Raw genomic sequence first — 19,255 nt, forward strand, 5'->3', positions numbered from 1 at the left:
AGTTTTGGCAGGTGGTGTGTGTCTGTGTACTCGCATGTGTATGCATTGGTAATGAAAGCTCTTCAAGGAGGCATCGTTGTGTTATAAGTAATGAGCTCCATCTACTTTTTTTTTTTTTTTTTTTTTGCGTAGTCGTTGTGTTCCTTCCAAACACATAACATTTTTTCGCTCTTTAAATCCACACCTCCCGGAAAGTCCCAGAGAGCTGACTAAGAATAATAGGAGTTCACACAGCATCATTAGGCCCAGAGACCTGCAAATGCTTTACTATAATTAATTGATTAAATCAGCCAGGCGGGATTGGGCCTGAGTGGTTGAAAGAAATCAGAAGGCCGTGTGAAGAATCAGGTGGGGGTAGAGGGGAGGAATAATTTAAATGGAAATTAAAAAGAAGACCCCAGCATTGGGGTTTTCCAGGCTGCCCGATGCTCACTGCCATCGTAATTTGTGTGGGGCTGACTTGAGAACAGTGTTAGGGACTCAGTCAGGGTCCATCCCAACCTGGTTCCAAGGCTGACTGAAATCCTTCACTACCTCAACTCTCTGAGGTGAGCCCTTAACTCCTAAGGGGATGTTGGAAGCCAATGACTGTACTCATAAACAAGAAAGACCAGTGCTATTCTAAAAGCAGTGCTCCACACCCTGGAACTAAGGGTTCTTAGCTCTTTAGAAAAAAAGCTGCTTTGAATTCATTTCCAAATCCTCATGAGCAAAGGAGGAAGAAAACATTTACAGAAATAAGGTATCTACATAAGATCAAAGTAAATACTTTCTTTAGCTCCTACCTCTTTGCTGGAAGCTGAAAAACTGTGGGTTGAGGTTTCCCGGACAATTTAAAAAATGATAAAAATCTTCCTAAAACTTAACATGACAAACATGATCATTTGTCTTCACAAAACCAAGTAAGGGAGGAGAGGAAACGAGAGAAGAGAAGAGGGAAGACAATTCCTATAATTATATTGTTCCATTTCTAGAGTAAAATGTTTATTAAAAGAATAAAAGAGTCATTTGAATGAGCTGCTCCCAAAGGTAGCATGCAATCTAGCCACCAAGGATTAGGAGGTACCCATCTTCCCCCAAATGCTCATGGAGTAGTCTGTTACACTTGGGCTCTTCTTGGCAAAGGTACAGAAGGCCTTTGCTGAGCAAGGGAAACCTGGAATGACCTTAGCTGTCATCATTCAGATCTGTGTATCATTTAAAACAAGGGAATCTGTTTGGAAGATCAACATTCACTTTAGATCACTCTTAAGAAAACCACCCAATCCAGATCACCTAATTTCATATTGTTCAGATTGAAAGGTAAACTTCCAGGGCCAATTCCCAGTCATTAGTAGAAAACCATCCTTATATCCCACCCCTAGCATGAAGGTCGAGTCACACCACAGCTTGTTTCCATGGAAACGATTGTGATGCAATAGTTGACATGACACACCATCCCTGAAAAGTTTCCCTAGGGCCAAAGGGAGACAATGAGACTTCCAGAAGTCTCATGTGCCAGTATTTTGCTTTTGTGATCTAATGATAGAAAATATTTTTAATATAGGGAGATCACTACAACTCATCTGATTTGAAACAACCATTCCTGTTTGTAAGGGTCCACAGAATCTTAGAAATGAATCAGTATGAAATAGCTCTCTTGGAGAGGGTAAAGGGAGGGATGGATGGAGCAAAACTCAGGTCACGTAAAAACAAAAGATTGGAATAAAAATGTATTAAAAAAAACAAATGAATTAGTATTTGGCTTTGGAGACAACTCTTGGAATGCATATTTTGTAATGCATACTGGAAATGAAACATAATCCAAATAATATTTCTAGGACCAAGGGACCAGCTCACTTGTCCCCAAAATGGCTGTGATCTATTTCCAGACCTTCAACAAACCATAAGGCTTCATGTGGTTGAAATTAGCCAGGGACTGCTGAGACAGTTGTCCACTGCTATAAAGCTCTGCTACTAAATTCCTTTAACCAAATTGACTTTCTGAGAATAAACTAAGGAACCCTCTTGAGAGGATAAAATATTGGACTTTTCATATCTAAGCTTATAATTTCTAATATCACTGAGAAACTTCATGGAATTGTCCTCCTCTTCCCCAAATTCCCCATCTGACCAAATGTCTTTCTTTTTTCTTGTGCTCACCTGTCAATCACGTTCATAGCTGAAATTTGATTTCTCCCCAACCAGTAACCTTATATGAAATATTACCATAGGGGTCAGGCCAATGTGAACCTTGCCACAGAAGTTCATTAACTCCTGGTGGATCCAGTGTGTATTTGTTTCAAAGGATTAAAATCCTGGTGGTGAACAGGGAAGGATCACAATAGTTCAGGGCTGGCATTCAAACCTTCCTTACAAATAGAAGGGTGGGGTTGCAGAGGCATCAAGCAGTGCATACACTAGGGAAACCCCAATAATATAAGCACACCCTGAGCTTCCCTCTGCTGGGGGGGGTAGTTATCAAAAGTGATGTATTTAAAATGAAATCCATATTAGCAGCCAAAAGAGGTCAACAAACATATTTCAGGGAAATAAAATCAGAACCTTTCTCTATTACTCCTAATTCCTTGTGGCCTTTAAATAATTTTCCTTGTGAATATGTAGTAACCCTAGGGCAGTCTGACTTTGGTCTCCCCATCCCCACACCCCCAACACCTGTAGTACCTCTTGAAACCAAACCAAAAAGTATGTTTTTCTCACAGACTTCCCAGCAAGCAGCAATGTTGCTAAAATAAAATCAAACTTTCATTCCATTGGGCAATACAGAGGCAACAGTGAGACTACCTCAAATCATGACCCAGAATAAATAAGGACCTGTGTGAGTGTGGGAGGGAGACTGGCTTCTGAAAGCAAAAGTTTCATCATTAAATTTGCACAGTGATAGCCACGGAGGAAACCCCATTTACATGGCCAGATTTAATTTTTTCCATGATGCCTGATAAAAATCAGGTTTTTCTCTTCTTCCCCCTCTCCTCCCATGATCTACTTATGAGCTTTTCTTCCCACCTCAAGTATTGACCTACAATTAAGGTAAGGGGCTAGTTTGAGCTTTAAGTGTTTTATTTATTTTTTCTTTTATTTATTTTTGTTTTGGGTTAGGGAGAAGAGAGGAGAAGACATAGCTTGCTTTGAAATCACAAAGTTTCCTATATGTAAATATTGACAATAAGGAAAAATGAGGATTCCAATCATCTTTCCCTATTAATCACCTGCTCCCCCCCATCCCCAATAAAGTTCTCATGTATGTGTCAAGGTGAGTCAAATACTGGATTGATTTAGATTTACTGATTTGGGACAGTAGGCCTGGCCACTCCAAATGCCAGGTCACCCATGAAGGTATATAGGTAAGTTAGGTGGATCAGAAGGAAGAACTGGGCCTGTTTCATTAACGTGGTTGTCTACAGAGAGAACTGGGCTGCATGTGGGTAAATAGCTGAAAATCTACACATGCTGATTCGGACAGAGAAACGCATTCCTGGCATCCCAGCTCTCTGCCATCTCTTTAGCTGGCAGGTGAAAACTGCAATATGACACCATGAAAATAGACATGAACTTAGAGTTGGGGCAGAGGGAAAAAGAGGCATGACTCAATTGATTCCCCTTGCCCACCGACACAGGAATTCCTCACACGGACAACTCACTGAAATGAATGAAGTTCATGCAAAGGAGTAGAAAAAAGTACCTTTTGGACTTCAGCAACAGGAATTCTCACATCACTGATGTGGAGGAGTCTCTTGGATACCTAATTTGGCAAATATATTAAAATAAACAAAATGAAATTAATAAGAATTAAAAACATTTTCAAAGACATCATGTAAATGGTAGCCTAACTGCTATGTGTATCAGAAGTAATCCAAACCAAGACATTTAATTTTAGGATGAGTCGGGTAATATTTTTAATACTTTTGAGGTAGGAGTAACATAGACCAGAAGACAGTGAAAGTAAGAGCCTCTCCCGTCCCTTATGGGACTCAGCTGGAGGTGCCCTGGTGGCATTAGGTCTTCATCAGGTTTTAGGAAATCAAGATGACTATAGCTCAAAGTGGAAGGGGGGGAGGGAGGGAGGGAAGAGGTATCCCATTGGGATGGGCTCCAAAAATCCATGCCAGAGTGGTCTCAAAGCCTCCCGTTTGACCCATAATAACCCCAGAGTATCCAGGGGTCATAGTACTGTAGTTGATAGGACCTGGTCTTCAAAACCCCAGACTATCTTCCCTATCCCACCGTGTTTCATCTGGAAGAATGAGCTAGCGTGGGTTCGTGAAAATACTCCCCAGTTCTATGCTATTACACGTTGGCTGATCCTGCTAACATTGCTAACTTTAATTACAGATGTTCTCTTAACAAATAGAACCATTTAGGTACTACTCTTTTATTTATTAACTTACTCGCTATTTAAATTAGTAGCAGAGAGTGTTTGTAATGGTGATATGAAAATTAAATTGCTTGAAAAAAATTATTTCTGTTTCACAATGAATAACAAAGCCCAGTAATTCAAAGTAGTTAGCTTTCTATGGTTCAAAAAAATCCTTATTGCTATTAGCTGTATTAATGTCAGTGGCAAAATAATTATCATTTACTGTACATAGCACATTATTTTCCAGACAGCAGTTTAATAACAAAACAGACCTGTCATTTCTCCCTACACTTAGTCACACTATTCAAGTTCAGACTGTCAAAATATATTTAAAATCTAATTTAAAAAATTCAACACAGTTACAGCAAATCTGTGTACAATAACTGTGATAAACCAGTAAGTCAATCTACATTTTTCCCCTTAGCGTGGTGAGTTAGTTATTTTTTTTTTCTCTTCATCTCCTACATCTGATTCCTACAAGGGATAGGAAGGAATAGATTATACAAATGCATATGGTCAAATCTGTTTCAATGAAGTAATTGGACCTAGAATTCCTTCTTTCTTTAAAATCTCTTTCCCCATAATGCCCCCCTAAAGTCCCCTCCCCCCAATTATCTTTAAATGTCCTTTATCTAAATATTATGGCTCTGCCAGAATCTCTTGGATAAACATATTTCATCGGCATCTATCTGGGTCTGTGCTTCTGCATTTAGATTTCATGTGCTCACTCCCATATCATGTTAACAACATTTTAAAAAATACCTTAAACTTTCAAACCACATATCTTTATTTCTATAGAGAGACATTATGCATCAGTCTCTTGTCACATTTGAATCTTTTCTCTCACCCCAAACAAACAGCAAAATAAACACTTGGGGCTCATAGAATTTTGTATTCAAATAGCAAACTGGTTTCTTTAATTTGATATTAGAATTACTAAATGTATCTTCATCTTTAAAAGTCAACTTGAAACTGAACCAACAACTCAAAGTTAAATTTTTAGAACTGATTCTTTTAGAAACCAAATGAATAGGCTTTGTGATCTCAAGCAAACATGAATAGAGTATTTCAGTCATTTCATGGGCTTCTTATAAGCATATATTGGAAGGCGAGGAGGTGAAATATAGATGAGGTAACTTCTCAAGAGGTAAATTTTTCTGTTTTAGAAGAAAATATTCCGTAGCAATCATAGAACCACAGGCTGCTAGAAATGCCCCTCTGCCTTCTTGAGTACCCTGATGATCCTGCAGATTATTTTGGGAGAAAAGGGCATTTTGCCCAAAATCTCTTAAAGAAGAAACCCTTCTCATCTCTTTGCCATAATTTTCTTTTCAAGATAATCTCTTCTTCTTTGCCAATGGGTGAATTCATTAATGAATGAATTCAGTTTCAAAATAGGTAGTGGTGTCCAGTGTTCTCACATCTGAAGAAAACACCCAAAGGATTGTGGTTAGCTTGCCCTCCTTACCTTTACATACTAGGCTGAGTCGAATCTATGGACAACTGTCCCTCAGCTGGACTTTAACTATCTAATCAAAGCCAAAGATCTGAGGTAAAAGATTAGTTTGCTTAGTGATTGGATTAGTGCTATTTGAAATTTTATTGATATCTTCAAGAAGCAATTAAAAAAAAAATTAAGTCATGCTGGACCATGGATTGAATGAAGATATATATAATAGCCGAGCAAAATGTCCACCCACATCGAGGCCTGCTTGCACACATCCCCACGCTGTTGGCAACCAAGGGAGTTTGGCTGAGAGAATACTCATGGTTGTAGCATGAGGTATTTCTAAGAGGGAAATTTCAGCCAATGTAGCATGACACCAAATAAAAAGCTAAGAAGAATTATTAATTTACCACCTGTGATCATTTTTATTTTACAAAGTGGGTACCTCAGATTTATCTTTTAATAGCTTTTCCCCTCCGTGTTATGCCACTTTCAAGACTTCCACAATAAAAGCAGATGAAAGCCCCTATGCTTGAAACTGGAAAGACACGACTTTGGTCTTTTCACAGATTGAATCTCCGAGCAATGACCGATTTTTTCCTAAGCTATCAAAATGTAATGTTTTATCTGACACTGCAAAAGGGGAGAAAGTGTCTCCTATTCCAAAATCATTTTTTTCGCTTCAATGTGTTTATCTTGACATTAGTAAGGCCTTCTATTTTAAACAGATTCAGAGGGTCCAAAGACACTTCCCACCTCCTCTGAAAAAAATGCTGATCCTTTAAGAGAACAGACGATGCTAAAATCTTGTTTCTGAAATTACAGTCCATTTGGAGTCCATCCTTTTACATTACTGGGTCTTTTTCTTTTAAAAAAATTAGGGATAGGAAGTACATTAGGGACAGGAAGTCGTGTCCAGCCTGATTCTCAGTAGAGTTTCTTTTGACCTATTTTATTTCATTAAGGCCATAAGGTCAGACCACACAAAAATGTAAATGTACTTAGGAAACCTTTTCCCAAAGCTTTCTAAAACCTGTACTTTGATTTTTTTCCTCTCTTCTCTCTTTCTTTTCTAAACTCAGGGCTTGTATCGTAAGGGGGATAAAAAAGAAAGGAGAGGGGAAGGAATTTTAAAAGAATATTTGAAAACCAAACAAATTACTTGAAATGGTTAAAAATGTACCTCAGCCCAAAGAGAGGCTTAGGTATCAAACCTTGGTCTACTTTTTTTTTTTTCAATTCCTCCTCTCCTCCAACCTAGAGAGGTACCCAGCCAGCCTTCTAGGATGCTGTAGTCTGCTTAGGAAGATCATGGATTTTAAACATAGGAGGAAGCTTAAGGAATCATTCAGCCCAATTTGCAAATTTTTGAGATTTTCAATTTTCTGAGCTACCCTCCCTTGAATGAAGTCATAATAATAAATGATACATATGTTGATAACAGAATAGCAGGACCCAAATATGTTGGTGTATACCCCAGGCAATGGAGTGTAATCAAAGGCAGCAAACAGGGAATTGGAAGGTGGAATTGGAAGGAATATGGTTGAGGACAAGGGCGTTAAAGACCAGCCCAGGCTGCAGCTGATGTTAATACTGTTCAACGTGGGCTTGTCTTGAATTCTTTGCAAGCAAAGCTAGCCTTTATTTCCTCTGCTCCCCCATCCCCACCCACACCAGCCAGGCCAAAGCTCCCATTTCTCTTTCTGTATTCAAAGACTAGCCATCCTGACATTTGACCTAAAGGCTCATAGTTGCAGGGTAGGTGGGAAGGGCAGGTGATATGGTGGTGGGTCTAATTATCTGCAGTGAGAGGAAACTCTGAGCTGGGAGTCCAGAGGGGTGGGGGCATCTCTGCCTTCTAAGGTTCAGAGGCTGCCTTAGTGATCTATGCAGGAAGTAAGATGGGTGGCAGCCCTGATAACTGGGCAAGGTGGCAGCACGACTGGGGGGCAGGAAGGATAATCATTGAGGGTGCTACCCTACCCTGTTTGAAACTCTTGTGCTCCAGGTCTGGTTGAGCTGGGAAGGTCCTGAAGCTGGAGCCTCTGCCATGTATTTAGAAACTCTCTGCAGGAGCACTTTGGGCCCTGCTCACCTCAGGCCTGGACCTGTCTTTTACACAGAAGAGGGTGCCTCTGAGCTGCCTGAGAGTGTGAATGTGTATGTGAGTGTGTGTATGTGCAGAGAAAGGGAGCAGTGGAGCTAGAGAAGGAGGTAATCTTCAGTGGTAGGGGGAGGACTAAATGAGGAAGAGGTAGTGATTCCCTTTCCTTCTGCCTTTCCTTCCTTCCTTTGGCATCAGAAACGCTTGGTCTCCTTCAGCCCATGCCCAGCTCTGCTTCCTTACTACCTTAGAAACTAAGTGAAGCATTCTGGAATGAAAAAAAAAACATTAGATTTTGTGACAAGAGACAAGTTAGGGTTCTTTCTAGACTTGGTTCAGCTTCTACATAGCCATGACTCTGGGGGGAGCCCCTTTCCTCTCTCTGTGTTAGTTTCCCCATCTGTAAAAAGTCTCTGTTATCAAACCCTTACCTTTATAAAGTTTTAAACTATATGGGCCAGAGTTTGATCATCTGTGTGGACATTTTCTCCATACCCTACTGGGGATGGGTGTGGGATCTTCCTCCTATGGCCTCAAGTCCTTCTAAGAAGTCAAGGAAGCAGTTTGATTCTGTGGGCAAAGGCTAGAATTCTTGGTTCAAGGTATCTGGGCTGTAACTGCTTAGCTAGTGGTTAGTTCTCTAGTTAGTTGGTCTAAGGAATAAGTAATCTCCAAGTCTACTTGTAGCCCCTAATGCCTCCCTAAAGCCATAGTCATGATCAGAGGCACCCACTTCTGGGTGGACAAAAAGCATAGGTCAGATAAGATGGAATGTTCACAAAATAAGAATCCGTGTAGGCAGGTGTATGTTATTCCCATATCTGATATGTGAGGGATTTCTGAGGGCATTAGCCATATCTGAGGGTTGTCAGTCACCCCACAAATGAGGCCTTCCTGTTGTGCACAAAGATTTCATAGTAATGACCCTGCAATGGACACCTGAAGATGAGTTGAGACCATAGAAATAGCTCATCCTAGTTGGTGACATTTTCCCATCTTTCTTAGGGTTCTGAATTGTGTCCCTTCATCTTCCCCTGCCATTCAGCATCTTAGAAGTACCTATGCTATATTCTGGGCTAGATTCTGATAGCCTCATATCTTCTTGGTCTTTCTTTAATGTTGGAAGGAAAAACATGATGTTCTTTAGCATTGGACTGAAACAAAGCAGAGCCAATTTGGACCATATCTACATAGGAATGTTAAATCCAGTCTTGGATTTAAACTCCTTGGTTTAAGACTTGAAACCTGAGAGAGTCCATGAGAAGCCCCAATTCAGTGAATGCTGACCTTATCTTTTACTGTCTTCTTTTCATAGTTTTCCCCTCCTGTCCCCTGCCTTTTGCTGTCCCCAGAGAAAACTATCAAGACAAGTGATGGGTTTGAGTATTAAGTTGGAGAGAGGTAAGAGTGATGATCAGAACACTGGCCAAGAGCGGAAAACTCTGAGCACTCGGGATGGATGCACTGGATACAGTGCTCATATCCAGGACTTCATTAGGCCTTTGCATTGGTCCTGGGGGAAATATAGGAAAGCCATTTCCTCTCTCCTACCTCCTCTCCCCAAACCTCCTAAGCAACGCCCCCCCCCCAAGAATTAATGAGCCTTTCAAATCATAACTAAAGAACTAGAATGAATCTGTGGTCGAGGGAAGAATGCAATTTTGCATTCCAAAGTACTGATTATAGGGAAGTTTTTATTTAAAAAGAGAAAAGAAAAAAAACCCAACAAAAACAAACTAATTTAATAGTACATAGGAGGACAAAGGCCTAGAGATAATATTCTATGATTTTTGTATAAGGAATGGTGTAAATATTGCCTAGAAATCACAACCTGTGTGTAAAAAATGTATTTTGTAAATATCCGGTGTCAAGACTTTGAATACACAGTTCTTCAAATGTCAGGTTATAATTTCGTTTTCTTTAAAGATCTTATTTTTGTGGTGGGCTGTTTTGATCTTTTTATTCCAACTTTGTTCTATTGCCCAGGCATATGGAGAACACAGATGATTTTAAAAAATAGAACAATGACCAAAAAAAAAAGAGGAAGAACAGACTTCCCATTGCTGTAAAACTATTTTGATAGTCACAAAAATATCGGTATAACAAGGCAAGCTGTTATGAAATATGACCACAATAAAAAATCTACAATACAACACAGTGTATTTGCAGATACTTTAAAAAGTAAAGCATTTTGGCGTAGTCTTCTGATTATGTGAGAAACAGGTTGTTCCCTAAAATTTTGTAACAAAGGTAGGGGTGTGTATGTGTGTCTGTGTGTGTCTTTGTATCTGTCTGTCTTAAGGACATTTTAAAAGTTGGGGCTTCAAGATGTTTGTTATTAACTGGCAGATGTGAATAGCATGGCCAAATCCTGTCAAAAAAGCAGGTGGAAGTGAGGCTGCAAATTGAGGTCAGTGCTAGCTGGGATCTCTGGAAGCTTGTTCCCCAGCGTTTGAGTCCCTTCCCTCCTTTTCCGTTCCCTCTTCTCTTCTCCCTTCCTCTCTTGGAAGCCCTTGCTCCCAACTGAGCATAGACCACATCAGACCCAGAGCCTGGGCCCTGCTCCCTGATCTCTGCTCCGCCTCCGTGCACAGCAATTTGATCTGTTGGGTTGGGTTTTGTTTCTCTCTAAAGGGTAGGGATGCTCACACATTTTTGCAGGACTGTAATTCTTTATGCCACAACAATCATGAGACAGGCTGGGAGACTGGGATTGTCTCACCCCATCTTCTACCCCCGCTGGAAAGAAACACTGCACAGAGCTGGGTTTGTTCAGCTGCTTGGGTGGAGTGATTCTTCTAGTGAATTCCCATTTTCTGGGGATGCATGATCTCTGGGTTTGGGAGGTTTAAATCTAAAGCCAAACAGTAAAGGGGTCAGCATGTGTCTTACTTAAATGTTGCTCCAACTCAAACCTAAGTGCCTTCTTTAGGATTTTGGTTTTCTCAGATCTCCCTAGAATTCTGTGTATCCCTGGAACCTATAGCCTCCAACCTCTCCAAAGCCCAGGTTATCCCCCTGGGGCCTACAGCCTCCAACCTTACTAAGACCTAGTATAATTCCCCTGTCTGGAACCCACAGCCTCTAGCCTTCCTATAGCCTCCCCCCCCACCCCATATTTCCCTGCACCAGGCCCAGTGTCTTTGATTTAGAGAAGGACTAAGTGTGAAAGCAAACTATACTGTTTCCTTCCTGGACATCTTAACCATGGAGAGGACATGGGACCCAAATCATTCACTTGAAATCTTAGGGAAAAGCCAAAAGTGGCCATAATGGACAAGCAATCACTTCAGAGGAAGGGAACATAAGTTATCAAAAGGCTTCTAGCCAGTAGACAGGCAAATAGACAATACGACATGGACTTTTATTCTATATTTAATGTGAATTATCCAGAACTGTTCTGATACCGCCCTTTCCTGTTTTACAGCATAGAACTAAATGATAGTTAAGGCTGGCCACCAAAAATAAAGTTTTATTTTGTTTTATTTTTTTTGAAGGGGAGTTGTATGCCCTAGAATTCCATCTTATTTATTCCAGAAGAACCAAAAGTAAATATGCCATTCTGTGTACAGGCTTTTTAATATATTTCCTGATGTGTTGTAATAGGGAGAAATATAAACTGCCTATATTTTGATATTGGAATGACTATTAAAATAGATTTGTCTGCTAAAAAAATGCTTTCAAAACACCCTGGTATCTTTCCTGATTCTACCCATTTGATTCTGGAGTGGTAGATTTTTGGATAAAAAACACTAAGAATAGCTAAGCCATGGTTAATTGGAAGGCAATATATCACACTTGGGACAGTTACTACCAACATGGTTCCATTTTTCCTTTATTGACTTCAACTAACATTTGAACAGAGAAGTTTTAAATGTGGGGTTAGGTCTACCCAAAGCCTCATGATTTTTAATTTGGACTTGTTTTTAAAGAGAAAAAAATTAAATGCTGAAGTAAACAGGTGTGTGAAGTAGCAAGATCAGAAGGTTAACACCAGGAAATCAGAAATAAATATAGATTATTTCCTTTTGGGGGTGGCGGCACATGTCTAAAAGGTGCCCCATATGGGTATGGCTTTTGGACAGATGATTCTGATATAAGCACCATTTCCTAAGTCAAATCAGGAAGTCCAGCCCCAATATATTTGAGATAAGTGATAGATAAAATTAAGAATGAGTTGTGAATTAAGAGAACTCTAATAAAGAGAGGGGAAATATTGAGAAATAGCAGCTAATTCTTAGAAGAGAAGGAAAGGTTCACAGAGTAAGCTTAAACTGAAAATCTGCCACTGCTATCATTCATTTATTTTCACTCAAAGCTATTTCTGTCAATAAGAAAATGGGTTTTCACCATTAAGAAATGCAGCACTGGTGAAATCCAAAGAGAAGGAAAGGGCTGTTCATTTTGAGGTCTCGAACCAGCACACTCACTTCTGGACTGAACAAGAAAATCATTTGTTTGGGGGTAGTGCAGATACTTTCTCTATCCCTCAGTTAGAAGTCTTGGCCAGAGAAACCTAAGTCAGAGCTGTGAATTACTTCATAGCATGATTCTTGCTACTATATATCATCTGGGAAAACTTTCTTTAAGAAAGGAAAACTTGTTTAGATTTTAAAGATTTCTCTGAACAAAAATAAATGCTTCTCATAGGTGTAGCTAGGGAAAAAAAAAACCCACCAAAAAAAAAAAAAAAAGCAAAAACGCAGGCACTTTCCCATCTGCCCATGTCCTAAAGCAAAAGGAAGTCAGTGGCATCCTGTGCCTTGTATTTAGTAAATAGGCAGAGTCTGGGACTTTTGCAGAACCCGGGCATCATTAAACTATGTGGAGATTATTCCCCTTTTCTGACAAGGCAAATTGCCTAAAAAAGAAGCTAAACTCTGAAGAAGACTGTGTCAAGAGGCTGTCTTACGGAGACCATTCATCCCTGTTTTTCCCGTACACAAATGATTTTTCACTGCACAGCATTCATGTAAATTGCATTATAAGGACACATTTTGAAAATAGACACGGCCAAGAATTTCCGTACGTGTTGGGTCCTCCTGATGGCTCAAACTTTCTGGTAGCTCACTCGGGAGTTGGAATGAAAGGAATGTTAACACTATTTTACACAAAGATTCAAACACAGCCTAAGGGAAAAGCTATGCTTTTATGAATATGATTTTTTTTTCTTTTTTAAAAGATAAAGACTTATTTGTAAGGCACATCAACTAGACTGAGTAACCAGCTCTTTTCTAAAATTAATGTATTATGATACTATATGGCAAAAATCTCTAAAAAGTTCCTTGCTGGGTTTTATTTTAAATTGGTTTTATTTCCAGACACTAAAAACAAAATCATCCTCTCATCTCATTTTTCTATCACTTCCTATTTAGCATATACATAGTACATGGCCAGGCCCTGCTTTAAACTATTCATTCTATTAAATTGCTACATAGATTTAGGAAAGAATGTTTTAAGTCATTTGAGAAATGTATTTCTCCCCAATAAAAGTACTTTCAGCTATTAACTGTAATACCTGTTTTCTGAATACTTTTCGATCATGAAGGTTTGTTTTCCATAAATTTATTAATGCCCCAATTATGGAGGTGTTTGCAAAGGCTACTTCGGGAGGGTATGAGCCCCCAGCCCTTAGATAAAAACTAAATACAGGATAATAGAGAGAAAACCTTCAAAGCATTAAGAAAAGTTCCTCCATGATTAGCCAATGAAAGTAAGTTTGCCATTAAGATTGTATATTAACTAGAAATAAGCATCAATTAACTCGACTATAATTCTGGCACCATTATCCAATGCTCGGTAAGATAAAAGGTCAGATGCCAGAGGGTACACTTAACTGCCTTATAATGTGGAGCAGACAGGGTAAAGGAAAGGGGGTGGTGGTGGTAATAAAGGGATTACACCTAATATCAGAGAGGACAACCTGTTATCTTCTAAAGAAGTCCTTCTCCATTTGCAGTAGCAATATTATCTCCTCTTTCAGAAAACCCATGTGGGCCTGTGTTTTCCAAACAGTGCTGTTTTTGTCTTCTCCTCTATTAGGGCTTTGGGGGAAGTTTACAAAGACTCCAATCGAATGCTTTTGGAAAACAGTTACATGAGTTTGTGTCATTCAAAATAGGTCAATGTTCAGGTGACCTCTCACTGAGAGGGAGCACGAGATTGGAGAAAGGGGAAAATGTTCTAGTTGGTCTGATTACATACTATTTGGGCAAATTTAAATACATCAAAACCCAACAGTTGTTTGGTGAAGGTATTACTATCTGCTCCCCATTATGGTTACCCCTCAATAACATAAAATCACCACTATCTGCCTGGGTAGGTAAATAACCTCCCCACCCCTATCCATTCTTCCCCAACTATACTTTGTTACTCAATAGATACAGTTTAAGACAGATACCTGCTTGGAGTTATGGCATTCACAACTTTTGTTTAAGGTAAATGTTTTTGCCTTAGAAGTTTATAGTAAATCTCAGATCTCTAACGAGAAACCTATGGTGTTTGGGAGGGGGCAGTCACACACCAAAAACTGTTTATCTTCCATGTGAAGTTGAACACTTTACCCCTAACACCTGGTCTTCCACTGTCTGCCATCTCTTACTTGAAAAGTGATCAAACAATTGATCAAAATGGAAAAAGGGTCAGTATGACAGCAAACTCCTCTCTGTCCTGTCTCTCCTCTGGAGCGATGACAAGAGAGAGCCGACCTCTATGGCCTTAGTCATTTCCAAACAGAGAAGTTCGAACTAATCCCCGGAGAGGTCAAGATTCTGACCTCTGTTAAATATCACCGATTCCTAAGGGGTTACCAACAGCTCTCTACAGTCTCTACTTTACCCTGAATTCTTTCTGTCCAACTCTTGTATTAACTCTTGGCTGAGGGAAGGTTTGCTCTAAGATCCTCCTTGGGGTAGGGAGTGGGGGTGGGGTTAGGGCTGGCTTTTCCCAGTTAAACTATACACTAAGAAACTTGAGTGCAGAATCCAAAATTGCAGTTTATTATTGTAGATTATTCTTTCTTTTGATATAACCAGAGTTGAAAATGAAAGAAAAAGCACAGAGGAACATCACACGTGGTTAGTTGAGTAACTCAAGATATAAAACAATTTTGCACAGCAAAATGTCAAAGAAAAATAACTGACAAGATTTTTTTAAATTTATTGTGGTAAGGTTTACTTTCCATGTTTTTTTTAAAAGACAGGATGTCAGTCCCTGAAAATAACATTCACTGATTATTGCCTTTAAAACTGTGGATTTGTTTTTTTGAAGTTACAGAAAATCCAGTTCTGCACCACAATACAACTGTAAAAAAATCTGCATCATCGTAAAACTGTGCAGTAATGCCATCTTTAATAACTGCATAAATTTTATTAGCGTTCTAGACAGTTTTGCAATTTTTGTATTATATGCTTGCAGGTTATATCTTAGTGCAATTCAGTCCCCAATACTTTTCATTTTGAAAAAAAAAACACATACATTTTGAATGTAAAATACCCCCTACAGATATAAATGGGGTGCTCCCCCTTTTAATACTTTGGTTCTCAAATACAGTCAATGGTATAGCAAGGACTACATATACCCAACTTATGTTTAAGTTGCAAGCACATGCTGGATAAGCTACTTTTAAACAGTCCCCTTGCAAACTTCTAACCCCCCCTTTACATCACAACAGTAAACAATTTAGTGCATCAATCTTTTAAAAAATCTACAGCTAAAACAGACCTAACTCTTTCAAATTTATCTATAACATTCCTTTATCTGTAGCATACATTTTAACTGGGCTAACAGATTATAAAAACTAGAATTAAATTATATACCAGGAACCCATAGCATTCCATATTTGACAATGACCAAAAGGGGAAAAACTGGGGCAGATTTTATTTTTTTAAAAATAAATTTTAGACCGCTTTTAGGCAACAGCACAATTTTAGTTCCCAAACTGGGCTGTTGCTTTTATTTAAACACCATGAAAAGTTCTTTAATTTTTGCCACATTAAATTATGAATCCATTCAGGCATCTTTGACAGGAATGCCTTCAGTGCATTTAAGTGGAAGTCTGAAGTTTGAGGAACTCAAAGCAGTTTTAGAGCAGATGCAAACTTTCATGGGAAGGAGGGTCTAGGGTTGCATTTTTTTGCTTTTTCAATTCAAAAAAGTGATGAGGCAATAAACAGAAGTATGGATGCCATGCCATAATAGTCTCCAAGTCCATTTCCAAGCCAAAAAAAAAAAAAGAAAAAAAAAAGAAAAATAATTATACCATACATGTCCAGCATGCAGGTTTTTTTTTATTAATATAACGTCTCTTTTTTCATAAAGTCTTTTGAAACAGTTAACAGTTCATTGTTGCTAAGACAAAGTTGCAAGCATAATGCATGAGATGAGAATGAGTTTCTAAATGGCAAACTAAAAGTCTCCAGTTTGGCAGGCTAAGGCCCAAACTCACATGTACACACCCGGAAGGAAGGCAGGCTGATTGATGCAGGCTTGAATTTTTGGCAGGTTGATCGGGATTGGTTTCTCTAAGTTTAGCATAACAACGCTAAAAAACCGATGGGATTCAGCAAGCTGCAAGTCTACAACTTCACATTTCCGCAAACTCAATCTCACATGAAGAACTTAGGATGGGAGGGGGGGAAAAAGAAAGAAAACTTTGATTTCTTTTCTTTTCTTTTTTTTTTTTCGGTGGGGTTGGGAGGTGGGTTGGTGGTGAGTGGAAGATGAGTGGAGGCAACACAGCAAGTTCCCCCAAATAAATGTTTTTTAAAAGTACGAAACAAACAAACAAACAAAACCCAAAACAAAACAGAACCACTAGCTCAGGAACTGAAAAAAGAAAAAAAAGTGGATGACGGTAGGTTTCAAAGGTGAGCCATGCTTCACATGAAGAACTCAGTTGGGATGTTTGAACATTGAGCAAGTGTTGGGGGGGAGGTTAAAAAAAATAGCAAGCAAGTCATGGAGAATTTAAGGTTGGCAATCAAGTGAGCCAGCCCCATTCCCTCCCCCACGAAAAACAAACAACTGCGACCACAAAACTCAGGAAAGGACTTTGTATGTTGGGTTTGTGAGTGTTGCTCTTAAAAAAAAAAAAGAAAGAGAGAGAGAGAGAAAAAAGAAAAAGAAAGAAAGGAAGAAAAAAAAAACAATTGGGTGGTGGCAAGCTCGGTTCTTGGACTAGCAAGCCCCAAGCCCAGACCTCATTCACATGGAGAACTGATTAGGGTGGCAAGCTTGAATTTGAGTGTAAAACTCACATGAAAAACTCTGGAGACGACGGGTTGTCGCTGCTCGAGCCGTTTTCTCGGAAGCCACTGCTGACCAACTTCTCGTATTTCTCTTTGTAGGCGTCCCGCTCCCGGACCAGCCTGGAGATCTCCTGTTTGAGATGTTCAACTTGCTGCAGGAGTTGATTCTTCTCCGACTCCAGGACGTGCCTCTGCTGGACCCTCTTGAAGCGGCACGACTGGGCATAGCCTCTGTTTTTAAGGGTCCTCCTCTTCTGTTTCAGCCGGATGACCTCCTCCTTGCTGACCCCCCGGAGCTGTCGGTTGAGCTCCCGCACTGACATGGTGACCAGCTGCTCATCGGAGAAGCGGTCGTCGAAGTGCAGGCTGCCGTGCGGGTGCGGGTGCGGGTGCGAGTGAGGGTGCAAGGCGCCGGCCCCCGCAGCCGAACCGCCGCCGCCGCCACCCCCGCCGCTGCCACCGCCTCCGGTCGAGCTGGAGCTGGACGAGCTGGAGCTGGAGCTGGACGAGCCGGGGCCCGAGGCGGCCGCGGCAGCTGCGGCGGCTGCGGCAGCGGCTGCGGCTGCAGCGGAGGCGGCGGAGGCTGTGGGGGGCACGGCGCCCGGCGGGTGGTGATGGCCCCCGGGGTGGTGGTGATGGTGGTGGTAGTGGGGCGCTCCGCTCTGCGCCGCGGCCGCCGCGATCACGGCCGACACCACGGCGGCGGCGGACGAGCCCACCTCCTCGGCGCCCAGGGAGCCCCCGGAGCCGGGCAGCGGCTGGCCCCGGGCGTAGCCATCGAAGCCGCCCTGGAGCTGGTGGCTGCTGCTGATGAGCGCTTCGACCGCGTCCTCGGGGCTGAAGCCCAGCGCCTCCGGGTTGAGCTGCTGCGGGTAGCCGGTCATCCAGTAGTAGTCTTCCAAGTGAGTCTTCTGGTCGCTCCCCGAGCCCGGGCTGGGCGCCGAGAAGCTGGGCGACGGGGGCACGGAGCTGCAGGGCGTGCTCATCGGCGTGGAGGACAGCGAGCCCCCGGCGATGAGGCGGCCGCACTGGCTGATGATGCGGTCCGTCTCCACCGGCTCCTTTTTCACTTCAAACTTCATCAGATCGAAGTCATTAACATATTCCATGGCCAGGGGACTGGTGGGCAGGTCGGAGCTGCTCATTGCCAGCTCTGATGCCATCCTCCTGCCGCCGCCGCCGCCGCTGCTCCTCCAGATGGGCTGAAGAAGGGGAGCCAGCGAACTGTGCTGAGTCGCCAGCGGGTGAGCCAGCTTGCCGGGAAGGATCTGCTTCGGCCTCTCGTTCCCCTCGCCCAACAGGCCCACCCGCAGCAAGCCCCCGCTCCCCACCCCCTCCGGCCGGCCGGGGCCCCCGCTCACGCCCGAGCGCGTCCCCCCTCCCCCCCGCGCGCCTCTGTGTGTGTGCGCGCGCGTGTGTGTGGGTCTGTGGATCTGTGTCTCTGTGCGTGTGTGCGCCTCTGGGCTGGGTAGGAGGGTGGGTGTGTGCGAGTCTCCCTCTCCTTCTGCCTCGGTCTCAGTCTCTGTCCCTTCTCTTCTCCGGGACTCGGCTTTCCTACGGCCGCAGGGGATGCGTCCCGGAGCGCTGCGGCTGCTCTCTTTGGGCCGCCCCCTTCCCACACCTCTTCGCTCCTTTTTGCATAGGGAGGACTCGCTCTCAGGGTTTGCAGCTGGCCGCGGGGGCTGGGCTGGGGGGCGGCGGGCGTGCTGCGCTGTTCGCTGTTCTTGCCGCTGCTGCTGCTGCTACTGCCGCTGCCGCCGCTGCTGCCGGCGCTGCCTGTGCTGCTGCTGCTGCCGCTGCTGCTGCCGCCGCCGCCGCCGCTGCCGCTGCCGCTGCTGCTGCTGCTTCTGGGACTGGATGGAAGAGGGGAGCTCAGCACTTCACGCCTGTCTCTCTTTCTCTCCCTCTCCTTTTTTTTCTTCCCCCCTTCCCCCCAGTGCAAAGTGCAAGGGAGAGGTGCAGCGGGGATGGCCAAGAGGAAAGCGAACTACTGGGGGGGGGGGGGGGGAAGGGGGCTGGCTGAGGGGGAGTCAACCCAAATTCCGAAAGGGGGGACAAAGTCAGCTCAGGCTACAGCTAGAAGATGAAAAATATTTTAA

General features: G+C 42.3%; 1 protein-coding gene across 2 annotated transcripts in view; it reads right to left on the reverse strand.

The window, feature by feature from the left end:
• MAF (MAF bZIP transcription factor) overlaps nucleotides 1–18,464 on the reverse strand; it is a 499,195-nt gene extending 480,731 nt beyond the window's left edge. For both annotated transcript variants that reach the window (XM_069085874.1, XM_069085873.1), the window contains exons 1-2: nucleotides 17,166–18,464; nucleotides 3,683–3,742 (exon numbers count right to left, since the gene is read on the reverse strand). In XM_069085874.1, the coding sequence (XP_068941975.1) occupies nucleotides 3,709–3,742; nucleotides 17,166–18,319 (1,188 nt within the window). In that variant the 5' untranslated portion in view covers nucleotides 18,320–18,464 and the 3' untranslated portion in view covers nucleotides 3,683–3,708. The remainder of the gene's footprint in view (nucleotides 1–3,682; nucleotides 3,743–17,165) is intronic.
• Nucleotides 18,465–19,255: the final 791 nt, after the last annotated feature.

This window comes from Petaurus breviceps, unplaced genomic scaffold (assembly GCF_028583685.1).
Source record: "Petaurus breviceps papuanus isolate PSGF00001 unplaced genomic scaffold, PetGlider_PUasm1.0 176, whole genome shotgun sequence".
In the NCBI taxonomy this organism is placed as follows: Eukaryota; Metazoa; Chordata; class Mammalia; order Diprotodontia; family Petauridae; genus Petaurus; species Petaurus breviceps.